The sequence below is a fragment of the Xenopus tropicalis genome, chromosome 5, assembly GCF_000004195.4.
Source record: "Xenopus tropicalis strain Nigerian chromosome 5, UCB_Xtro_10.0, whole genome shotgun sequence".
Taxonomy (NCBI): domain Eukaryota; kingdom Metazoa; phylum Chordata; class Amphibia; order Anura; family Pipidae; genus Xenopus; species Xenopus tropicalis.
The window spans coordinates 97,844,309-97,870,332 of NC_030681.2; the positions used below are offsets into that span (position 1 = coordinate 97,844,309).

A 26,024-nucleotide genomic window follows, 5' to 3' on the forward strand; every position below is an offset into this window, starting at 1 on the left:
AAAACTGAATGAAAAACACGCAGAATTTTTTTGGAGTCCAGGGAATATCTCAAACCCCAGTAATTTACTGCATGTACTAGATTGTCACGCTTTTATTAGTAAAATATTGGCCAGCATTTTGTTACATTGACCAAATGTAACTCTTAAATGAAATACCTGTCAAATTACAACAAACTTACATTCTGTTTTATGCCATATCTCTAACTCACAGAACTTGATGGTGTTGTATTATGGTTTCAAATAGCATGAAAATAGGGGTTCCAGCAAATTATAAATTAATGCTGTGAAAGAACTTATTCGCTCCCACAAACTGTCAGACTTTCTCCCAATCTCTCTGCCTTCAAGAAATCTCTAAAAACACATTTATTTAGAGAGGCTTACCCTAATCTAGTTTAGCAATACCCTGTGCCCCACCTCTCACAACTCTGGTCATGCCCATTCCCACACCTTGTGTCTCAACCCTTTCTCCTTGTAGATTGTAAGCTCTTTTGGGCAGGGCCCTCTTCACCTCTTGTATCGGTTATTGATTGCTTTATATGTTACTCTGTATGTCCAATGTATGTAACCCACTTATTGTACAGCGCTGCGGAATATGTTGGCGCTTTATAAATAAATGTTAATGTAATGTAAAATGCCATACAGCGTTCATTTGGTGTGTGCTGGGCCCCCTTTTTTACATCTTTCATGCTGATTTGGATCACTAATGTGGCCATATGTCAGTTGGTTGCACCACCATAGAGATAGTTAACTATACTTCTATAAGTACTCAACAATTATCTGTTGCATTATTACCTTCCACTACCCTTACACAAAGTAACAACCCCTGCCAAAGGGCTTATTAGCCTAATTTTATATATCATGTGCTTTGATGATACTGGTTGATAACATGTTGCTGAGTAGAGGAATGCCCTTGATGAAGCCAACCTATGTTTTTTTTTAATAAGTTAAACATTTGCTTTCATAGCCATGAGTTAAACAGAAATCTATCATGGTCCCCTACATTTTAGTTCTTTATTTCTATAGCAGCTAATGATCTCCTGTACATTCTGAAATGGGCTACTGTTAATAAGAAAAGCCTGGTCTAGGGAACATGGGGGACTAACATATTAAAATATTAATTTTTCAATATTAAAGTAGTTTAACCAAATTTTACCAAACTCAAATGGGTTCTTGTTTATTAAAATGTGATCAAGTTAAACTGTAAAAAAATTCAAATGCATCATTTGTATTCTACATTCATCATTCATCATTTTTAATGGGTCTACAAACCCATTTTTCAAATTAAATTGGAAAAAAAAAATTGCTAGTAAAACTCCTATTGACCTCCACAAAAACTTGCAAGTAGTGATGAGCGAATCTGTTCCGTTTCGCTTCGCCGAAAAATTCGCGAATCTTTGAAAAGATCCGCGAAACGGCGAAAAATTCGCGAAGCGGCGAAAATGTCGTGCGACAAAAAAAATTGTCGCCCGTGGCTATTATTTTGTCGCGCACGGCTCTTGTTTTGTCGCACGGCTCTTGTTTCGTCGCGCGGCTCTTGTTTCGTCGCCCGAGGCTCTTGTTTCGTCGCGCGGCTCTTGTTTCGTCACCCGCGGCTCTTGTTTCGTCGCCCGCGGCTCTTGTTTCGTCGCGCGGCTCTTGTTTCGTCGCGCGGCTCTTGTTTCGTCGCCCGCGGCTCTTGTTTCGTCGCCCGCGGCTCTTGTTTCGTCGCGCGGCTCTTGTTTCGTCGCGCGGCTCTTGTTTCGTCGCCCGCGACTATTCTTTTTTGACGCCGCGACAATTTTTGGACGTGCGGCGAATTTTTCCGCGGCGAAATTTTTCATCCGTTTCGCGAAACAATCCGCCAATGGCAAAACGCGGAAATTCGCCGCGAATCCATGCCTGGCGAAACTTTTCGCCCATCACTACTTGCAAGCTTTTAGATGCCGAAGTTTTACATACACGTTTTTTCTGATTAATAAATAAACATTTAAGTTTTGGAATCCCCAATTCAAATGTGTGGGTTTTAGCCCACTTCTAGCATGAATAGCAGCTAGTGAGAAAATGTAGTTGGCCCTTGTATTAAAAAGTGTGTTGATAAGAGTGCATTACTAGTGAAGTATGTAAGAAAGCATCAGTAAGATTAATTTTCATAATAGCAGTTAACAGAATAATCAGTGAGTTTTACAGAAAGAGAAGCAGTTCTGTTTTTAAAAACTGTACTACAGGTATAGGACCCAGAATGCTTGGGACCAAGGGTATTTCGGATTAGGGGTCTTTCCGTAATTTGGATCTCCATTCCTTAAGTCTACTAAAAAATCAATAACACATTAATTAAACCAAACAGAATTGTTTTGCATCCAATAAGGAATATTTATATCTTGGGATATCAATTTAGTTTGGATCAGTTTAAAGGTATTGTTTTATTACTACAGAGAAAAAGGAAATACGTTTTAAAATTCTGAATTATTTGATTAAAATGGAGTATATGGGAGACGGGCTTTCCGTAATTCGGAGCTTTCTGGATAACAGGTTTCCGGATAAGGGATCCCATACCTGTACTAGTTTCAGGACTAGATTATAGACCTTACCACCTAGCATCTGAATTTTATATATGATTACTGTAGATATAATAAAACATAGTTTTAATATGTCATTTAACATCATATTTTCTTAATGAAAATATATATATATTTCGTTTTAGGGCAGTTCACCCTAAGGGCAATGACACACAGAGCTATTTGTAGCCAGCTGCTTGTTGCATCTACAAAATAGACAATACTGATAATTACTGATAATTGTTTCTACTTGTGTATTAGCAGAGACAATCTCCATATTGTCTATGGCAGTGTATTTTCTGGTATTCTGTAGCCAGCTAAAAGTAGCACTGTGTGTCATAGCCCTAAATACCATCTCATTGAGGTCTTACAACCTTTGAAATAGCATAACAATGTTATCAGCATATGCTGAAGTCTTTTGTTATCCTAAAAAATGGCTTGCCCCCGGAGTTATTCTTGTCTACCTCTCTCATAACTTCTTCTAGGTGGACATTAGACAGAATAGTTGACAACATTCCATCCTGTTTCAGTCCTTGATTGACTTCCATTATTACCAATCAATCTTTGCCTTGCATATTAGGGGTCACTCACTTTAATAAGGCAGCGTGTAAAGTGCAAAAATGCCACACTTAGCCCAATGTTCTGGCATTCTTATATTGCTTTAGATCTCTACACTACATTGTGGAGCACACACACCTGCTGCTTGCCACAGGCATACAGTGCTGAATGCATTAGTAAAAAATTAATTGGTGAGAGGTAAGGCATCTACATAGGTGTCCCACTACCTGCTTCCTAAAGTGGGTATCATTCAGAAATGCAAGTTTAACCTGGTGTTTGGTGCAGAACTCAGCATTCTTGGTGTGTATGTTCTTGTTTAGTGAGCATAAAGGGGCATGCTGTAGCACTTCCATCCCATATATCACTAAATAGCATTTATTGAAGGGTCATTTGAAGTGGTCTTATAAGCTTAGCTATTACTGTTAACACTTCCATGACCCTTGGTGCTATCATTGGCTTATTTAAAGTTCACGTGCTTTAATATTAGATCCAAAACTATATCTGCCACGCCATAAAAATCTGGTCCATAGTAGAACAATTAGTTCTGGAGCCACAATAATATGCAATAAAATATATCCCATGTGATATGCAAGGATGTTGGCCATAATCTTGGTTTAAATATTTTATTATACACTGTACAGGTTTGTTTTAAAAATAAACATCACAGTCACCTTTATTGTGCCTATTAATGTACAGTATTGGCCATAGATTTGGTCTACTTCATTGCTGTTCCTTTTCTCAGCTTTCAGATGGCCTACAATGAGTTTATATATTGTGTGGATTTGCTCAAGCTGGTATTGGTAGAGTTAAGGCAGGCAGAAGTCAGCGACTCCAAATTGCAGCTTATATAAGATGTTTCTCTGCCCATTATTATCCACAAACCAGGTTTCAAAAAAACAGTGTAATACACAAAAGCCATCAATTCAACAGAAAAAGGGCCCTTTTCTATGGGAAACCTAGGAACTATGTAAACCCCATTCAATAATTTCCACTTTCCAGTGGTTTACAATATTTAGAGTTGCTGAATTCCTTAATACTTTATTATTCCAGCTGTAATGGTATCTAATTACAGAACTTTATTGTTTCTCTAAATGTGTGTAATTTACTCCTAGGTGGAAATGGACTTGATCTTCAACTTGTAGTATCAGTTTTGCTTTACATCCAGTAACATACAATTTTTACAAGGCTGGATTGTTAGCCTCCTGTCTAACCAGAGTGGTTTGGGTTTTCATTACATAGACACTTTTGCCATAACTTAAAATCCTGATTAACCCATGGTTTTACTTGGGAGTTTACTTCTCCTAGACTTTGGGGGCCCTCCTATGTTCTGTGCAAGGCAGCATAGGACCATACTTGTCACATCACAGCTTGGCACTTAGGAATATGTATTTTTTTTTACAGAACCCACAATAAAATTAACACTTCAGCCCCGGACTATTTATTTGCTTTTGTCATTATTCACAGCTATAAAAATATTTGACACCTCTTGTCTAGTATTACACACTTTTAAAGCTAGTGGGATAAAAAGTTAGGGGTTTAATGGGGCTCAGCTTCACATTAAATGTTTTACATTAATATTAATGTTGACAATTAATATTAATGTTTATAAATTAAAATTCATTAATATTTAAATCGTAGTCACACATAACAAATGAGATCTGTAAAAATTGTGCTTCTGCCACTCAGTAATAGTATATCCTTATATTCCCACCATTTTCTGGTATAACATTTCTGTAAGAACTGGCTTTGATTTACATGAGTTTATGTATTTTATAGTAGTCTAATACAGCAGTGAAATTTACCAGATGCAATACAGTATATCCTGTCCATGAAAGTCTATTTGCATGCTTACTAATAACACTCATGTTTGTATTTATCCATCAGCTGAGGGATCCTGTGGTGGCACTTTACGAGGCACAAGTGGAATAATTTCAAGCCCCCACTTTCCATCAGAGTATGAAAATAATGCTGACTGCACATGGACTATACTTGCTGAACCAGGGGATACAATAGCTCTAGTTTTTACAGATTTCCAAATGGAAGAAGGATATGATTTCCTTGAAATTAGTGGAACTGATGCCCCATCGATATGGCAAGTATCTGATATATAAAATTTTATTTTCACCATAATATGGTCTAAGATGGTTAGAATTTCTTTTACATGAAAATATCAATCATTACAGATTTTCTATTTCAGCCTGAAAAATAGACACAAATATTAAATTTGAACATGGTGATTAGCAGTATAGCCCATTATAAAAATGATCTTACATATGGACTGTCCTATTCTCGATATAATAATTTCTATATAAGCTGCATCTTAACATTATATTCTAAGTTTGTAATTGCCTGTCTTATACCACAACACACTCCATGGGTTTCTAAAACTAAAGTTCAGTGAACACAGAAGAATTATGTCAGTCCCTAACATCTGTTATTATAGAATTGCTCATTTACTTCACAGCAAACATTTTCTCTGCCCTCCCCAACATCTCCAAATGCATAATGGCATATATTCTATTTTGATAGAAAAGTTGTACAGAAAGGAATGGGTGTAATTTTTGGACTATTAAGTGGTGTGCAAACATTTTTTTATTTAAATGAAAACATGCTTCCAACCCACTTTCCTCTATATTCAGGGGTCAAGATGAGGGAAACGGAATGAAACTCCTCCCTAGCTATCGGCCTGTATTGTGCACATGCTGATTAGAGAGTAGTGATGAGCAAATCTGACCCATTTGGCTTCACTGTAAAATTCGCAAAAACTGTGAAAAATTTACAAAATGGGGGTACCCATGCAACTTTTTTGATGTGACCGGGGCTATTTGTTGACACAATGGCTCCTCTTTTGGCACGGATGCAAATTTTTCACCAAAATTTTGCAGATGTTTTGTGAAACAATTTGCCAATGGCGAAATGTGGAATTTTGCTATGAATCCATGCCTAGCGAAAAAATTTGCTCATCACTGTCGGAGAGTATTGATGGGCGAAATAATTAGTCTGGCATGGATTCACAGGGAATTTCTGTGTTTCACCATTGGCGGATTGTTTCATGAAACTGGCAACAAAATTCACTGCGCAACAAAAAATTGGTGCCCATGTAAAAAAAATTGTCATGTGCATAATTTTTTTGATGCGTGCGACAATTTTTTGGGGCGCTCAACATTTTTGTTTCCTAAATTATTTGCCGCAAATTTTTTGGCAAAATGGGACAGATTCACTCATCACTATTGGGCAGGTAAGGAAGAGGGCGGGTGGTGGTGCCTAGCAAAGCACCAGCTGCTAATACAGCCCTGTTTATGGGCATCAGCTGAATTAAACCTTGCTATTAAAATCTGATGCTTCATTTGTAGCTCAGTTCTTAATATTTTTGGAAAAAATGAATAGTATTGGTTTTAGCTCTTAAGGAGGCACCAAATTCAAGATTATAGCATTTATTTTAGTATTGAACAATTACCAAAGTGTATTAAAATATGATTCACAATATAATATGTATCTTGTCTTATTGATTTCTTAAATAATCATATACACATATTTATTCAATGTCAACACTTTCCAGGTACATGATTAAGTCGCAATCTGCACAGTAAAATCAAATTTAAGAAACTTGTGAATTGAGGTTTTTTTAATTAAAACAATTGACACAAAAATAGGTATCCACTAACACTGGACTGCGATAAAGTAAAAGTATGTTAATAATAATACTGATCTAAAATATATTTTGTTTTTCAATGGAAATGTATGATATTGCTATATTATTAACTTAAAATTTAAAGGAGTGTTTTAAGATTTCCTAAGTAAATGTAATTCGTTACATAACTGGAATAAATTATTTTACTATCACTGCTGTATTCCGCTGTAAAAATTTGAAAGGAAGTAATTGAAAATGTAATCATTATCTGATGACACCATTTATTGTTAGAATTAGGATGGTAATAATATCATAGCTGCATTCCTGCTGTTACTGAAAATAGCTCATATATTAGCCAATTATGAAGATTATGAAATCTTTAAAGCTAAAAAAAAGTCTAATTTTAAATTGTTCAAATGCTAAAATAGTTTCATATGTACTAATTTAATACCCAAGGTTTATGTATAATTTTTTTTACATCTAAAACTGCATTGAACAGCATATTATAATTTATTAGAACAGCCTCCAACCCATTTTACAAAGCAAAGTGTAGTATACACACAGGGGGAGATTTATTAAGACTCGAACGCGCCAAGCATATTTTCGCCAATTTTTTTCGCTCTTTCGCAACTTTTTCCGTATGCCCGCGCAACTTTTTCATATGCTTGCATGAAAAATTTGGAAAGGTTCTGCCGCTGTTTACAATCGTTCCCTATGAAAATTTCAGATCGCCAATATGATATTATCATGACTAATACGATTTTTTCATAAGCATTTTCGGGATAATAGCGATCTTCAGAAATGATCGTATCCAATCCGAATTTTTCCCATTCGGGATTCGAACTCATGTTTTAATGAATCAGCCCCACACTGTAGTTTAAAGGGGATGTTCCCCAGACAATAGTTTGACGTTGAACAGCGTTTTTGAGAAAAACATTTTGATAAGTTGATAAGGTAATATTTATTATTTAAAATGATTAGTTTTGAAGCTACAGACCATGATCAGTGCTTTTGACAGGCTCTCTCTCCTCTGCTCTTTTCTCTCTTCTGATGGGATCGGTAACTCTAGCTTGCTTTCAGCCAAAACAGGAAGTTGATACTGAACTGGTTACTGCGCATGCATTCCCTCTCCTGCCTCATTTGCAGTTCACTGATCTGATAGGCTGAATAGGCCAATAGTATTAAAGATATGCAAATGAAGCAGGGGGAAGGCATGGACAGTAACCAGTTCACTGTGACCTTTTTTTTTTTGGCAACCTTCCAAAGTCCTCCTCCTGGTCAACACACCCCTCCTGCAACAATATGGGAGTGCCCATTCCCAGAGATTAAGAGGTTTATTTATATTGCATTAATTTAATTTTCATACTTTTTCTTACTTCTATTATCAAAAGAAAAAAAACTGTGATAGAAAAAATAATACCTTGAATTCGTAATTTTCTTGTAATTTTTAGTGGATTGCAAAGCTTGAAATTTGTTTAAAAACTTGAATTAACTAAATAGTTAAAATGTTAACCATGATAGCTCACAGAAGCTTCTCCAACAAAGTAGTGCAATGTATATGCTATTGCAGAGCAAAAAATGCCTTAACCAATGTAATTTCGCCTCCTTATTGACTCCAATACAGTATTTGCCATTTCACTGAATTTTCTGTGGTTTTGCAAAGTTTCACTCATCACTACTGTATTTCTGTTATTTCTGTTGGATGTCCGAAGTGATAGTACTTAATAAAATGTTTTATAAAAAATGACAGCCCATTGGGTCACAAGTAATAGGAAACAGCAAATACCATTTATTGTAAGAAAAGAAACAAAATTCCCTTTCAAGCTTCCTTTTTCCTTCAAGTATTATAGGCAACAGGTTGACTACCATCAATAAAACTATGGAAAAAATGCATTAAAATGAATGCATCTTTCCAATACTATCTATAAATGTGTGCAATTTAAATATAGTTAATTTAGATAATTTAATATGACAATAGATATTCACTGTAAATATTTCATATGCAGGGGAGAGTTGACTGTAAAACGTGTGGCTGCACATTTCAAGACACCACAGAGTTAATTGCATAATACAATGCACTGGGTCACGCGTATTATTATTGCTATTGCTCCATTTAGTAAAATGCTGAATTCAATAAATAATGGCAAGAACAATCTGAACTATTAAATATTTGCCTCTCATATGAAAATGCAGCTTTGTCTCTTTATATAACTGCCATAATTACAGCACAATTATATGTCTGAATGATATTAAACATTACACAATATCAAAACCATATGTGGCTATTCCAGGAAGTTTTAAATGTCTCTTCCTTCTTTATGCTAGTACTTTTAGACATTCCTTTGTAAAACCTATATAATGTCTATTTGTGCGTTGAACAAAAATTTGAATACCTTTGTCAGAAGTGCCAATCCCTTTTAACATGCAACAAGTTTTAAAAAGTTTCTTTCCAACAAAACCATTCCAAAATTGTTAATAATGTAGATTTTACTGCCCCAGTTGTACAGACTTAGAGAAACAGTATTCGGCTCCAGTATGAGGAAGTCATAGAAGAAGCCATTCACCTTTTAGTATAGGCTACTATACAGACTGCTCGGAGAACTTTCAGGAAAGTGTTTAATTATTTGGCACATTAATCAAATCACTGTTAAATTAGAAAAATGTGTGTGCCTGCCTTTGGCACCATTCTATTCTATGAGGTGTTAGAGTTCATTATGAGTAGTTTGAATTTTATCAGAGTTGTTAACATTCTCTGGACATGAAACATTTTCATGACAGTCAGGAAGGGGTTTTATTGAATTGACTCTTTATTAAAGCACTTCCTTCTCTGATAAATGTGACAATTTGATATTACTGCTTTAGTCAGTTGAATGCGATTCGTTTCTATTGGGCAATTCTATTTCAGTGGCAGTATTAAGTGATAACATCCCATTAAGTAAAGCTCACCTAAAAAAATGAACATTAGTTAAAAATCTTTTAACAAGACCTTATTCATAGAGTAAACAAAAGGCAAAGATTAAGTGTTATGGCACACAAGAAAATAAGTCACCCGCAGTAAATGTCCTCTAGTGTGGGCAACTAATTTCCTGAAAATGGTTTCCCACCAGCATTTATGTAAATTGTCAATGGGAAACCATATACTGTACATCACATACTGTAGCAACCTAAATTGCCTTGTGAGCACCTTCTGGCTATCACTGGAAGCACAGGCTATGCATATGTTTTCCCACTGGCGATTTACATTAATGCTACTGGGAAACCATTTTCAGGAGATTAGTTGCCCACACTATGGACTGTGGACTGTGGACGACTAAAAAAAAAAAAGCCAAAAATCATTACAGGGGATAGCTGTGTTTCCTGGCACTAAGGACCACTAAGGGGTGCTTTCTTGCACTTGTACCTCAAAAAATTGTATTCCAGTTATAGTACACTACACTGAGCATACAAATAATAAACAGGTAATATACTAATTGCAAATAGACTATGCAATTGTACTTTCATATAGTGACAGCTAGCTACATAAATACTGTATACTGTAAGATAATTTAAGAAATATTATATAGGTTTATTATATTAGCATAAAAGATCATTAAGTACTTAATACAGAGGGGCTTATTAGCCACTAGTAGTTTTACAGCAGTAAAATATTTTGTAGCATTCTCCACAGTGAAAATACTGCATTAGAGTTCTATTGAACAGGGATAAACAAAACATTTTCAACTAATACTACCTTTAAACATTTAAATGTATATGTAGTTACCAAAGGAGATCTGAGGTAACAATAAATTAAGATTTGCTCAGAGTGGCTAAGAAAGATAATGCAAAGGCTTAATCTTATCTTTAGAGAAGCCTAGACAATATGCTAAAGTCTATGGGAAAAGCAATAGATAACATTTGCAAAAGTGATATTATCTGCATTGACTGAAAGAGAACTGTATCTTTTCTATTTTGTTTCACAAATTCTGTTTTGTAAATCTTTTCACTGGCAGTCACATAGGCTAATTACATCTAGTGATTTAAACTTTGTTTCTGTAGGAAGAAGTGCAGGGAGGCTATTAGTGCTGTCAGGAATTTCCCTATGTTTTGTTGTCCAGAGTTCATGATGGTAAATATGGAATTGTTGTTTGTATAGGTTAGTGTTTTATTTATTTATTTATTTGTTTATTTATTTATTTACTATTAACACAATTTAACATAGTGGCTCAGTGCATAGCACTTGCAGAACTGCGGTGCTGAGTTTAGTTCCAGCCAAGGCAATATCTGCAAGGAGTTTGTATGATCTCCCCATGTATGCATGGGTTTCCTTCAGGTACTTTACTTCCTCCTATACTCCAAAAACATACCAACAGGGATTCTGTCATGATTTTTATGGTGTACTTTTTAATTACACTGTTTATATAGTAAATAATTCACTCTATCATTTAAAATGTATTATTTAATATTTTTGAACCAACAAATTGATTTTTCTTCAATGTAAATTGGTGTAGGCAGCCATCTTGGTACATTGTGCCTGATTTTGAGCTTTCAGAAGGAGCCAGCGCTACACATTAGAATGGCTTTCAGGAAACCTATTGTTTCTCCCACTCCCATGTAACTGTAGGAGCCCCAAGCCGGACTTGGATTTCTTACTATTGAGTGCTATTCTGATATCTGTTGGGAGCTACTATCTATCTACCCTTCCTTTGTTTTGCTGATTGGCTGCTGGGGGGAAAGGGAGGGGGGTAATTTCACTCCAACTTGCAGCTAAGCAGTAAGGCATGACTGAAGTTTATTGGAACACAGGTCACATGGCTGTGGCACCATGGGAAATTAAGAATACAGCTAGCCTCATGGGGAATTTCAAATTTAAATATAAAAACAATCTGTTTGCGCTTTTTAAAAAATGGATTTTCCCATGACAGTATTCCTTTAATAATTGACTCTATGTCTATGAATGTAATAGGGACCGTAGACTGTAAACTCCACTGGGACAGGAAATGATGGGAATAATGTATAATCTCTGCAAAGTGTTGCGGAAATGTGTTGGCACTACAGGAATACTGGGAAATAAATAAAGGTAAAGAAATGCATTCTTTCACAATGTTCTCCAAATTAATTCAATTTACTTGAGGCAATTCCAATGTTAGAGAATTGGATGGCCTTTTAGGGAGATCTGTCGCCCGCAGTAGCACATTTTTACAACAAGTGACAAATTTCCTTGTGTGTCATTGCCCTTAAAGGTTCAGCTCTAAAGTTAGACATTGCACCGGCATAGTTGCCAATAGCAACCAAACAGGAATTCATTATGTTCAATACAAATGAACAAATTAAAACAAATATCTGGTTGCTGCACATGTGAGATCAAAAGCTAATATTTGTATATATTATCCCTTTAGGTCTATACTTGGAGGCATGCGATACATTAACAAACCCACTTGAGCCATTATTTTTCTGTAATTATAATTTGAAGGCTTGTCTGCCACATAACAGAGACTCTACAGTGCATACTGAAGCACCTGACTCCTACATGCTGCACATTCTACAGTCCCTCATACTACTTTATGGGGAAAACTCTATGCATAGCAACACACAGTGCCAGCTGCAACAGCTTTATTAAAAGAATTTTATCTTGTGCTTCCTATGATAAAACATTCCCAATAGGTGATATTTTAGTGTTAAATGTGCATTATTGTTGCAATAAATAGAAAACTGCATTATCTCAAGACAGCATTTTCTGTCGCACATTGTCTCACAAATTAGCCTTAATGATTGCTTGTGGGATGGCCTATAGCATGGAGCCTGCAGGGAAATCTTGTGTGCATACACATCCCCTGCCACGGAACTATCATTTTAAGCTACATATTAAAAAACTTTATTATTCACACTTAAAGATGTCATGGCACACCATTTATTTAAAAAAAAAGTTGGTGTATTTTTGTGTGCCACATGTACAAACAAATTCTTCAGCAATTTGGCTACATCTGGTATACAGAGTTTGAAGACTACGGATGTCACATAATAAAAAGATACTAGGGATCATTTATTAGGAATGCAAAGTGCAAAAAAAAAAACAGAAACAATCCACCTTTTTTTGCATTTTGCACACTGCATTCCTTGATTAAAGAATTGCCAGAGGCATTTGTGCTCTTTTTTGATATGCAGAGACCAGAGTCCATTAGTGGTGTATTTATGAGTGGCGGTAGGGGAAAAACCGTAGACATATGCCCTCTACCCATTAGGAATCAACAGAGAATGCAGGCTGCAATGGGGCCCTGTCCTTACCACTTGCCTTGTTGCTTCTATCTGTCTTTTATTAAATATGGGTATTTGGGGGAATAATCACAAAAAAACCTGCTGCTGGAGTACTCCAATCACCCAAAATGGGAATGAACTAACATACTATAAAAATAAGGTTACATCACACGTCAACAGAAAAATTCCTGTTGATAAAGATTTGTGTCAACTTTGGGATGGTTCTCGCGTGCCCAATAGTACCCGATTTCTCTAAAATCCTTTCTTACCAGCTGAGTGGTATGTATGCATGCTTTTGACTTGCTTATATGCAAACTGTTCACCTTGTTGCATAAATTATAAGTAAAAGTGTTTTATGCAATTATACCACTCTTTTGGAATTGTTCAATGTGTGGTGTAACCTTGCCCACTAGTAGTTAGTTGTGTCATAGGATTAAGTATAATAAGTGACTTTTAATATAAATGCAGACAAAATAAGACCTTAAATGTACTTTTTGGTCTAGTACCTAGTTTAATCCTTCAAAAGAATTTCTGATACGGCATAAAACTTATAACAAAATAAATGGCCTGAAATTTTAACTGAGAGCAATATCACTTACTTGCTCTCAGTTAACAAATAAACATCTTTATTCAGTCATTAACCAAGATGTATTTTTCTACTTCTACTCCCATATGTGAACAGAAGTTGATTGATTGCCTACTGCTAGAGGTGATCCGAATATTACCACATCACATGAGATCTTAGCTAATACTTTCTTAATATGTAATTTTCTTATGTTTGCTCATTAAAATAGCATAATAGGATACTACTTACAGATGTAATGCCAGCAAATATGTAAATTGGTACATTATTTGAATACATGCTGACAAGTACAAATGTTTTTAATGACAGATTAACAGCTTTCCAAAATGCAGCAATATCTCAGCATCATTTGAAGAACCAGACATTATATATCAAAGGATAAACTGAACATAAATTAAGCTTCACAACTGCCTGACAATATGAATAGCATGTATACATGATTTCTGCAGCCCTTCTGCTGATCAAACCCAACACATTTTGTGTGTTAACCTATAAATTCATATTTAAAGGACATTATATTGTGTTAATATACAATCAAGTTAGAATTAATACATTTAAATATTATTTAATTATGTTAGCAATTGGCAATAGTTTGGGCTGATGTTCTAGCTAAAATATCAATCTATATCTATAAGAGTAACAAAAAGTAGAGGATTTAAATTATGTAATAATTAAATAATAAAATGCATGCCAAAATAATGTAATTGTTTTCTATCTCTCCGCATAGGTTATAAGCAAACCTAGAGTGTTGTGGTTATGATTATTAATGGAGAAGGAAAGGTAAAAACTAAGTAAGCTTTATAGGAAAGGTCTATGTAAAAACAGCCAGAAGCACGCACAGAAACGCTGCACTCTATCAAAAGAAACCAAATTTCTTGTCTTTTTTTGTCCTGTGCCAGAGCCACGCAGCTCTCTCCTCTCTCCCCTCTCCTGCTCCCCCCTCCCTCAAGAATGCTAAGAACCACCCCCCCCCCCGAGGAATGTGGATCTGGGCCATACATCAGGAAACTTCCTCATAGTCTTACAAACTGCGCATGTACACTGGTCTTGGTCTTGGTGCAGGAGAGAGGCATTATGGGAAATTTCTTTACAGAGCTCAGCGTTTTTTTTCCCTATGCAGCTACTGATCATCTGAACAGGCGAAATATGGGGAGACTTAAGGCCACTATTGAGAGGACTGAAGGTATGCCGGTAGTTTGAGGTTAACACTTTATTAGCCTTTCCTTCTCCTTTAAACCTGGAAAATGTTTAGTTTTTCAGTAAGGCAGTGCTGCCTACTACACTTCATTATCTAGCAGTCCACACTCTCTTCTATCTTCTAGTATGGGTAACATGATAAATAACATGTGACATAAGTCAACACTTTTCTTAGACACTTGGCAATTGATATTTATATTATTCTGAATCATTAAAGGGATTATGCCTATTTTTATAGTGTACTTTTTATTTCTAAATTAAACTGTTTGCAAATAATTAATTCTACATTTTAAACTTTTGTTCTTAGACCAACAAATTTATTTTTTTTAGTTGTAATATTGGTGTGTAGGCAGTCATCTTAGTGCATTGTGCCCTGAGCTTTCAGAAAGAGCCAGTGCTACATATTAGAACTGCATTCAGGTAACCTGTTATTTCTCCTACTCCCATGTAACTGGAGGAGTCCCAAGCCAGACTTGGATTTCTTACTATTGACTGCTATTCTGATATCTATTGGGAGCTGCTTTCTTGCTACCTTCCCATTGTTCTGCTGATCGGCTGCTGGGAGGGTGATGATATCACTCCAACTTGCAACTTAGCAGTTAAGTGTGACTGAAGTTTATCAGAACACAAGTCACATGGCTGTGACACCCTAGGAAATGGCTGTGACACCCTAGGAAATGAAGCCTATGGCTAGCCCCATGTGAGATTTCAAAATTAAATTTAAAAAAAAAACCTGTTTGCATTTTTGAAAACGGATTTTAATTCAGGTTTCTGCTGGAGAAGCTCTGTTAACTGATGCATATTGAAAAAAACATGTTTTTCCATGACAGTATTCCTTTAAACTGTTCTAAGGTGTAGCAACCAAGCAGCGGTTTGCATGGCAGACTGAAGAGAAATAGCAGATGGCCTGACTAAAAAGGTAATCAATAATAGTAATGAATCTAGCAATCATTGGGGGCTTTAGGGAGCATGGATATTGCAACTGTGCCTGGGGCAACAACAAGCACCTAGAAATAGGTATTATAGTTTTTTTTGGGGAGGTTTATTTCCAAATTTATCACATTCAAGTTGCTGTGTTTTTTCTTCTCTTCTGATTGCAGCTGAAAAGGTTTTTGTATGTAATAGGACTACTAAGGACTGGCACACAATATACCTACTACAGCCAACAACCTATTAGCCGCTTACTTTAGTTCTCTACAGGCATAGCAGTGCAATGCTTGGCAAAGAAAGGGCCCAAGAGAAAAATACACTTTCTATTAAATAACCATGGGATATTTAGTTCATAACTAATACATACAAATGGAGCTTTTTTGCTTACAAACGTAAATTTAAAAAAAAAAATCATTTACATTTCAAAATATATTTGTTTGTATGTGCCATTGTATGTCTATATAACTATACAGAAATTAAGCAAATCAAAATGATTATATTTCTAAAATGTATGCAGTTTTTATGTCACAGTAAGCTGTGTAGCACTGTTTAATAATGTAAAAGCATTGTGGATGAACACTGAGTAATTTAATAAGAGTTCATTTAAGATGACAGTTCAGAAAACCAATAATATGGTCAATCCAACAGTTTAAAAACAAAAAAGTATACTCCTCAGTCTAATATTTTTGGTAAACCCAACCTTAGGCACCAAAGGTTCTTGGTTTCCTTACTTGCTGGAGGAGGTATGTGGTGTTCTAAAGGGCCTGGAAGGGAAGTAGGTTTCAGTGGGTGAAGTAAGAGTAAGGAATGATTTGTAATAGCTAACTCTAGGAGTGAGAAGTAGGATCAGGGTTGTTAGTAGAACAGCAAGAAGAGGCCAGTAAGGTTTAGTACTCTGCTATGACGAGGCTGCCAGTATAGGGACTCAAGTGATTAGGCTCAGTGATAAAGAAGATCCTTGAAGCATGGGACCACTGATAATTTTGCCTAGTGCTAGGAAATGTGTCAAAAAGGCAGTGAGTACTCCCTCTGGGTGTTGTAAACACTAAAGCCTACTCCTCTGAATCTATGACCCTTTTAATACAGCTATTAAGAGATGTGAGAAAGTAATCAGCACCCACTGACCAAAATTGTCCAATCAAGAGTTTCCATCTGTTTTTTAAGAACTACTGGCACCCAAGTTACTTGAAAGATTTAAATTGAATCTCCCACTTGGGAGAAGAGTCACATCTAACAAGTGCCCTACTGAGAGTTGAGTCCAATTTGACTGGTGCTATAGTAATCCAGTTGGGGTAACTGAGATCTTAGGTACCCCAATGTCCAAAAACCTGTTACATAGCTACAGTATCTTACTATTTTCTCTCTGATACACAGGCACAAATTATTTGATTCATAAATATCTCATGCGTAAACAAAGCTCAAAATAATATGTACATGCGCTACAATACAGCTTTTATGTGAAATTATTTTTCTGCTAAGATACACACAACTTGGTTTTGTCTTTGTCTTAGGAATAATGTTCTGCCTTGACTTTTTTGTTCTATATTCTAATGGCAACCATTTAAATTTAGAACCTGAGCCACATTTTTGCACTTTGCATCCTGCCTTTTATAGTAGATGCAGGTCTCTGCATTCTAAAATGAAGCAAACTGATCTGTGTTCTCTGAGTCAGTATATTGCTGCCTGTGTTCAGCAATGCTGTATTCATGAGAGACAAGCTGAGGGAGGCATGTAGGTGAAACCCATTCAACCCCCAATAAGTTCCATCCAGCCACACAAGTTTGGAAGTGCTGGTGAGAGCAGGCTACAATGGGGCACTGTACTTGGGGCCAAGGACAGAGCTGATGCTGCTATCTGCACCTAGCCTCAGATTTAATGATCTGGCACGAGTTGCAGAGTGTTGCCTGACACCCAACTGAAGGGATTTTTCAATTAATTATGTCTTACACTTCTTTCCAGGGTCTAAGTAAATCATGCCCTTAGTATCACTAAGATTACCATCAACATCTTCCCCTTTAGAACAACCTTATGGGGCTGATTTACTAAGACACGATTTCGAATCCGAATTGGAAAAATTCCGATTGGAAACGAACATTTTGCGACTTTTTCGTATTTTTTGCGATTTTTCGGGGTCTTTACGATTTTTGCGTAAAAACGCGAGTTTTTCGGCGTCTTTACGATTTTTGCGTAAAAACGCGAGTTTTTCGGCGTCTTTACGAAAGTTGCGCAAAGTCGCGATTTTTTCGTAGCGTTAACACTTGCGCGCAATGTCGCGCCTTTTTCGTAGCGTTAAAACTTAAAGGGCGCGACGTTTCGCGCAAGTTTTAACGCTACGAAAAAATCACGACTTTGCGCAACTTTCGTAAAGACGCCGAAAAACTCGCGTTTTTACGCAAAAATCGTAAAGACGCCGCAAAAATTGTAAAGACGCCGAAAAAAATCGCAAAATTACCGATCATTACGAAAAAAACGCAATCGGACGCATTCGGCCCGTTCGTGGGTTAGTAAATGTGCCCCTTAGTGTATGGCAAGCAAGTTAAAAATAAAACTCATCAGATATATTTGATACCTTGAGTGATATCTGAAGTAAAATATAAGAACAAATGGTTCCTTGCACTTGCAGAATACCACTGAACTGTAATTCTCAATTCCAAATTCCAATTTGACGCAATTGCACCCTTTTTTGATGCAACTTTGCCCAATTTAACGTGCAACAAAATTTCTGCAGCGAATTTTCACGGAAGTTTTGTAAAACATTTCACCAATGTGGAAATTCGCTGACCAAGCCTTCTGGGTACCCTAGGCAACCCATCCAGCCTGCTTGCCCCCTTCCTTCCCTACGCATGCACTTGTGCTTATGCGCATGAACATTGACATTGTGGGTGGAGGTGGAGTGCGATGACAAGCTACAGCTGGGGGTAAACAATCCCAGACTAGGAGTAGACAGAAGATGTACCTGCCTTGCTTACCCACCACAGTTACTCTAGCAGGTGCCTTTTCTGCCTAACCTTAGTTCCAGCCCAAAACAGACAAGCAATACTGGGATTTCTGTGCATATTAAATAAATATATTTAAATGTGCATATACAGCCTGTGTTGCTGATCTGTTTTGGATGGTGTGTTATGTTTTTGCTGTGCACCTGGGTATACAATTGAAGCGGAGTGCCACCCTTTTGATTTTATATATATATATATATATTTATTTATATTGTTGAAAGTTCAGATAGAGTTTATGCACTTTTTCTAAATGAGCCTAACTGGTCTCAAACATCAAAATCTAAAATATTATTGCATCCAACTTATCAAATAGTGAACAAGAGAAGTCTGAAGCTGCATACTATACCATGCTGTGTCAGAAAGTACATTCCTAAACTGTGTACTTATTTTACATAGCATGAGTGCTGTAAGAAAAGATAAAATATATGTAAGACCATGAAAGATGTTTGTTAATGGCATTAGAAAAAAGAATCAAATAAACCTGAAATCATTGTATATTTTACTGGAAAAGATCAATTACAATTTGGTTTAATTGTGTTCTATCTTTTTCTTTATACTGTGTAAATATGGCTATTCTTTGGGTGTGCTCTTCTGTAAAAAAAATAGTTTCCTGGTAAGGCTATATGCATTTCTTAGGAACTTGCAAAACATTAGTAATAAGTAATCCATTTTGCTCTTAGCACCATCTTGTGGTAGATAATGTTAATCGACTCTAAAGTAACAACACTGTGAAATGTGACTACAATTTATGTACACCTTTAGAGGAACAGTTATGTGTTGACCATTTGAAAGCAGTTTTTATTGCACAAGATCGAAAGTGTTTTATCCTTGAACGTGTTACGCTTTTGTTGTGTATGAAAAATATTTTTCATAACTATTTCTTCTAAAATTTAGCTATTTATATCAGTGCATATTTGACAAAGTACTTGTATTATGCAGCTTTAGTATTTACTTTGTCAAGTCGTATAATATGCAAGTTGTAGATGCATTGTTGAAATGGTGAAGTAAATCCATTGTGAAAATGTCAGATAAAAAGAACTGCTTGTTCCTGTTTCAGAAATGCACCAATGAAACATTCATGCTTATTAACATTTTATGCATGTAAAGTGTGGCAGGAACTCTTGGTATTAATGCTCTGGCAAGATCTTTCAAATGGAAATCATTCACAGTATTTTCTTTCATTTTTTATGTATTGGTTTCAGTTCAGTGGAATATGTAAGTGTTATTCAAGGGCAATACATGTGCACACAAAAACTCATGCAAGAGCATGTTATATAGTGAAATATATCATAATTGTCACATATAATTGCCTGATAGCAGAGAGCAACAAACAGTGTATGAGAGTGTAATGAGATAATTTCCCACTGTGGTCCTGCTGCAAATGAAATGTGTTTTTCACCACCACCTCCACCACATTTCCACCACTCCCTTGTGGACAGATTATTTTGAGCTATCCCCAACATACGCATGCATTGTATCAGGTAGAAGCAATATACACAGTATTTTTTTTCTATAACAATCATTATGACTTTTGGGGCAGTTTTATGATTGCTCAAGCCTTTTGACTTCAGCAATTATAAAGGGAATCCTGCATGAGTTAGCAACTCCAGTCCTTAAGAAGGATATTAATGAGCTGGAGAAAGTGCAAAGACATGCAACTAAACTGGTTAAGGGGATGGAAGATTTAAGCTATGAGGTGAGACTATCGAGGTTGGGGTTGTTTTCTCTGGAAAAGAGGCGCTTGCGAGGGGACATGATTACTCTGTACAAGTACATTAGAGGGGATTATAGGCAGTTGGGGGATGTTCTTTTTTCCCATAAAAACAATCAACGCACCAGAGGTCACCCCTTTAGATTAGAGGAAAGGAGCTTCCATTTGAAGCAGCGTAGGTGGTTTTTCACGGTGAGGGCAGTGAGGTTATGGAATGCCCTTCCTAGTGATGTGGTAATGGCAGATTCTGTTAATGCCTTTAAGAGGGGCCTGGATGAGTTCTTGATCAATCAGAATATCCAAGGCTATTGTGATACTAATATCTACAGTTAGTACTAGTGGTTGTATTTATAGTTTATGTATGTGAGTGTATAGATTGGTAGGTGTGGGTTGGGTGTGCTGGGTTTACTTGGATGGGTTGAACTTGATGGACACTGGTCTTTTTTCAACCCTATGTAACTATGTAACTATGTAACTATGTTTGGGTTTCAGGGGAAGAAACCTTGTCAGTTGAGGTATTTTCCCCTGAAAAAGTTTGCCAGCTTTTAGGGGCCACCCAATCAAAGTTATAGAAAATTGCAGCAATTTGCAAATTCTAATATTTTCTAATTCAAGTTCTCAGTACTCGAATATTCAGTATTTGTCAATAGAAAAAGTTTGACTACTGAAACATTGAGATTATTTATAATCAATGGGATGTTTAGATTTTACACTTAAGCATTTTTATAATTTGAACTTTTTAAACAAGCAGCAGTTTTTAACAATTATTGTAACAATGTGATTTTTCAAGGTGATCAAGTTTCTTTTCTGTGCATTGATATGATCATGTTATTCCAATTTGAATGCTCATTCGCGTTTATTTCATAATCCAGTTTTGGAAATAAACTTGAATTAAAAAAATGTGAAAATCAGCCTCTTGAGCTGATCATACACATGGTGACCACTTCACACGAGCGGATCTTTCCCCATATGTCCACATTCAGCTGGGCAACATCGGATCACAATTATGAAAATGCAGGCAAGTGGGTGGAGGACCACATCAATGAGCTGATGCCCTAATCTTTGAACCTGCCTGATGGATTTAAAGTTAGATATTGGTCAGGCAGGCCAGTAAGCTGCCGACTCTGTCCAAAAGAATTGCTGTGGTCAGTGACCTCAACAACTGGACAGAGGCAGAATATTAATGTTAACATATATAACTCAATGAATTGAATACAAAACCAATAATAATGGTTACCAATTGAAGTGTTGTTTTGAATATGTCTATAATATGTGTAAAAATAAACTTAAATTCCCCCTCAACATATCTTAATGCAAAGACCTTCTTAAAGGAACGGTAACACCAAACAATGAAAGTTATAATGTAATGTACAGTTGATCTGCACTGGTAAAAGTTGTGTGTTTGCTTCAGGAACACTACTATAGTTTATATAATAAGCTGCTCTATAGTCATGGGGGCAGCTTATTATATATCAAGCTAAAAAAAAGAGAGAAAAGGTAAAGGTTCCATAGCAGTTTTCTGGATAAGGGATCTTTCCGCAATTTGGCTCTCCATAACTTTAATCTTATAAAAAAAACATTTAAATATTGAATAAACCCAATAGGCCTGTTTTGCCTCCAATAAGGAGTAATTATATCTTAGCTGGGATCAAGTACAAGGAACTGTTTTATTATTACGGAGAAAAAGGAAATCATTTCTAAAAATTAGAATTTTTTGCCTATAATGGAGTCTATGGGTAATGGCCTTTCCGTAATTCAGAACTTTCCGGATAATGGGTTACCGGATAAGGGATCCCATACCTGTACTCTAGAATACAATGGTGTTTTATCTATCTTTAGTATTATTTCTGAGGCAAATATAACAGTTATACCGGTACAGGGCAACAGTATACTATATTGTAATTACTATTATATACTTTAATTTTTACTGTTATTTTTTTAAATAAAAACATACCCTTACTTTCTACACAGATTGATTATGTACAGTACACAGATTCATTATGGACAGTAGCATTACCAAACATCATCCATGTTTAGGCCTCAAAAGTGTGTCCCCCAAATGAAGAGCATTAGGTTATTTTCTGTTGTAGGCATATTTTGTTTGCTTTTAATTGCAACTTTAAATCAGTGCTCCTCTTCCGTCATTCAGGTTTAATTAACTCCCAACCTTAAATTCATCAATATCACAGCTTTGAACAGATATGCCTGAGGATGTTTCTGGCTGTTCTTGTTGGTGTAATTTATTTCTAGAATCAAATACAAATACTGTATGTTCCTACAAGGAACGCAGTGTTCTACTAAATCATCAAATCTCATGTAAATATTGCTTTTAAAACAAATCTCTCTTCCCTCTTTTTCTATGCCCAAACAGAACTACAAGACTTTGGGGCACATTTACTAACCCACGAACGGGCCGAATGCGTCCGATTGCGTTTTTTTCGTAATGATCGGTATTTTGCGATTTTTCAGAAAATTGTTGCGACTTTTTCATAGCCGAAAGTTGCACAAAATGTTGCGATTTTTTCGTATAGTTAAAACTTGCGCGAAAAGTCGCGACTTTTTCGCAGCTTTCGCGCCGAGTACGAAAGATTCGGATTCATTCAAGCTTCAGTATGGTGACTTTTCTTGGGCCAGGTTGGAGCTGCAGGGTGCCATTGAGTCCTATGGGAGGCTTCCAAAATCATGCTAAGTCTGAAAGTTTCGGTCGCCGCTTATGAGCGCTCAATACGAAAAAGTCGCAACAAGATACGAGCGAATCATAATGGCTATGAAAAACTCGCGTTTTTTTGCGCAAGTCGTAATGGTTACGAAAAAGTCGCGACAATTTCCGAAAAGTTGTAAAGGCGACGAAAAAAATCGCAAAAAATACGAAAAAGTCGCAAAATGTTCGTTTTCCAATCAGAATTTTTCCAATTCGGATTTGTGGGTTAGTAAATGTGCCCCTTTGTATATGATTCTCCACATATTTAGGTATTCAAGCTACTACTATACCTGTAAACGTAAAAGCAATTTATTTATGTCATAACCTGAAGCTGAATATTCCATATAAAGTTAGAAGTGCTCTTAGAGACTTTTATTGGTTACCTCAACCTCAATGGAAGTCATGCCAGCTTTTGCATAGAGAGGTCTAATTTATTCATATGTAAGTCATATAGCTCTCTTTGTAGCTTGTAAAGAACTGCAGAATAAGTTCTGTATTGTATTTCTGGCTCAAACAATGACGCCTGATCAAAATCTTTTAACCTGGCTTTTTAACCGATATCTGCAACCTTCTGCAATATTGGTCACCTCTGTGAGCGGGCATACACACACCAAATATTGTACGAAATGAGGGTTCATATCATAATATCGGTCTGTATATAGCTGGCTTAACTTCATCAAGACCTTAGATACTTAGTTATTAGTATTGATGTTCATTATACCATACTGTATCTTAATCATTATTATATCTTGATTTGACTCATATTGACTGTATTATCTATAGAGAAGAAAAAAAGATAGGATACACATTTTTAGCACATTGTAAAAGCAATGAATCATTTTTTTTTTAAACTTTTTTCCAAAACACTTGTAAATGTGTCTTGTTTTGATTGGAACTGAACAAATTATTGGATAACTTAAAAGAACACTGACATTTTTTTCAATATTCCAAACACTTGGTTCAAAAAAAGGCAAAAGAAATTAGGTAACTTTAACATGTTTTCTAAATACAATATGTAGGGACCCATAGAGTTAACAATCCCTATGGCCTTATCCCCTACCACTTCCTAGTTTGCTGTTAATATGCAGAATTACGTAACCACTTTTGCTTTTTGCATATGTGCATTTATTGGCCCTTGAAAAAGGATGACCACTTTTTGCACACTGTAATATAGTGTCAGGCAGGGGGTAGGCACTTCCTCCCAGTTGTGTGCTCCAACCAGGAGAAACTAGTGGGAGTAGTACCCCCAAGGCTCTACTGCCTTAGTGAAGGGACCACAGTAGTGACAGGGAATTCAGGTATAGCTCAGCTCCCTGAATTCTGAGCTGTAGGGATCCAGGCCATTTAAGGTGGAAACCCTTGGGACTTCTGTCTACTTTCCCTCATTGGTCTTCACAGTGGTGCTACAATACTCTGCCTTTATTTTGACTGCACCTGATGTTCTGCTGTACTACAGTACCTCATCTATGTGGATTTATCCTGCACAATTGCTTGTCTTGGACAATAAATCAAGTTCCAGTTATTTGCAAGGAACCTCTATCCTATTCTTATTACTACTACCTTTGGTAGTGGAAATGTGTAGTTACGCAATAACTCTTCCCCTTTGTGAATGTCCATCTTGCTTGTTAGAGTCACGTTTGCCCATGCTCTGTACCAGCTAGCTGGACATTGCCTGAATATCAGCTAAAATAAGGTTACAAAAGTATTAAATATTCCTTAGCAGCAGCTCTGGTATCCTCTGACATGCTGATGCTTTAGCTGCTTTTGCTTTCTTTCTAGCAACTGTCTCAGGTACTGTAGCTTTTAAAAACATGCATGAGTGGCACCATGGCTGATACCTTGAGGAACTGGTGTACTGGGTTTGCTTCTCACCATTGTATGCAAGGAGTTTGTTTGTTCACCATGTGTCACCCTCACTCCAAGTAACATACAGACAGTTTCATTGGCTCCTGGTGACACTGGCGATTACATTGCAACTTCCAATGGGTCAGCAAAAGCACCCAGTAATGTGCCAGTGCTATATGTTTATATACAAAGTGTCTACATACTGTACTGAATTGGCAAAAATCAATTTGCCAGAAAGCAGGGAAATTTTTTTTAAAAACTTCCACGTCCTACAGTTTTGAAGTAAAATTAATATTTTATTTATATGATAAAAAGTAAATGTTGGTTATTGAGCAGTTAGCATGGACTATTTAACCTAACCTGGCACAAAACAGCTAGGGCTGAATACAGAAAGGGAACATTTTTGTGGGTGCTCCACAGCAGCATGTATAAAGCATTGATTAGAAGCAGATATAAAATTGCAGCTACAAAAAGGTGAACTAGGGGTAGGGAGAAGAGGCACTTGCCGAGGGTTCAGTGTTGGGGTATGGGTGGAGGGCACATATCTCTTCATCCTGCCTTTCACTAGTTTCAACCTGTCTTCAGATCCTGGGGATTTGGTGTGTGAGTCAGCTAGGCGCCTGAGACTTTAAGTCCAGCATTGCCATGACTTAAAAGCAGTACAGCCCAGTTTAGTGACGTGGTGGTTAAAATACTGTAGATAAGTGCTACAAAAAACAATATTGCAGTAACCCAATGCTTGGTTATCCATATTTAAAGGAGAAGGAAAGGCTAAGTAACTTTGGGGTGCCAAAATGTTAGGCACCCCCAAGTGACTTAGATCGCTTACCTTGTACCCCGGGCTGGTGCGCTTGTTAAGAGAGAACAGCACCAGCACTGGGTAGCTGCGAGCACTTCTTCCTTCCTTGTTGGCTCGCTGGTGCATGCACAGTAGAGTGAAAAGCCGAACTTTACCAACAAAGTCGGCTTTTCACTCTAACATTTGGCACCCCCAAATGACTTAGCCTTTCCTTCTCCTTTAAGCTGGTAGGCATTATGCACTAACATATCACATGCACATCAAACCTTTACAATGATGCTGTTGCTAATTGCATGGTATGACCAGTA

At 36.5% G+C, this 26,024-nt stretch overlaps 1 protein-coding gene across 1 annotated transcript in view; it reads left to right on the top strand.

Moving 5' to 3' along the window:
* The window catches only part of csmd1 (CUB and Sushi multiple domains 1), a 716,970-nt gene that overhangs the window by 306,993 nt on the left and 383,953 nt on the right, over positions 1-26,024 (top strand). Inside the window, exon 6 of the mRNA XM_031902727.1 lies at positions 4,977-5,184. Within this exon, the coding sequence (XP_031758587.1) occupies positions 4,977-5,184 (208 nt within the window). The remainder of the gene's footprint in view (positions 1-4,976; positions 5,185-26,024) is intronic.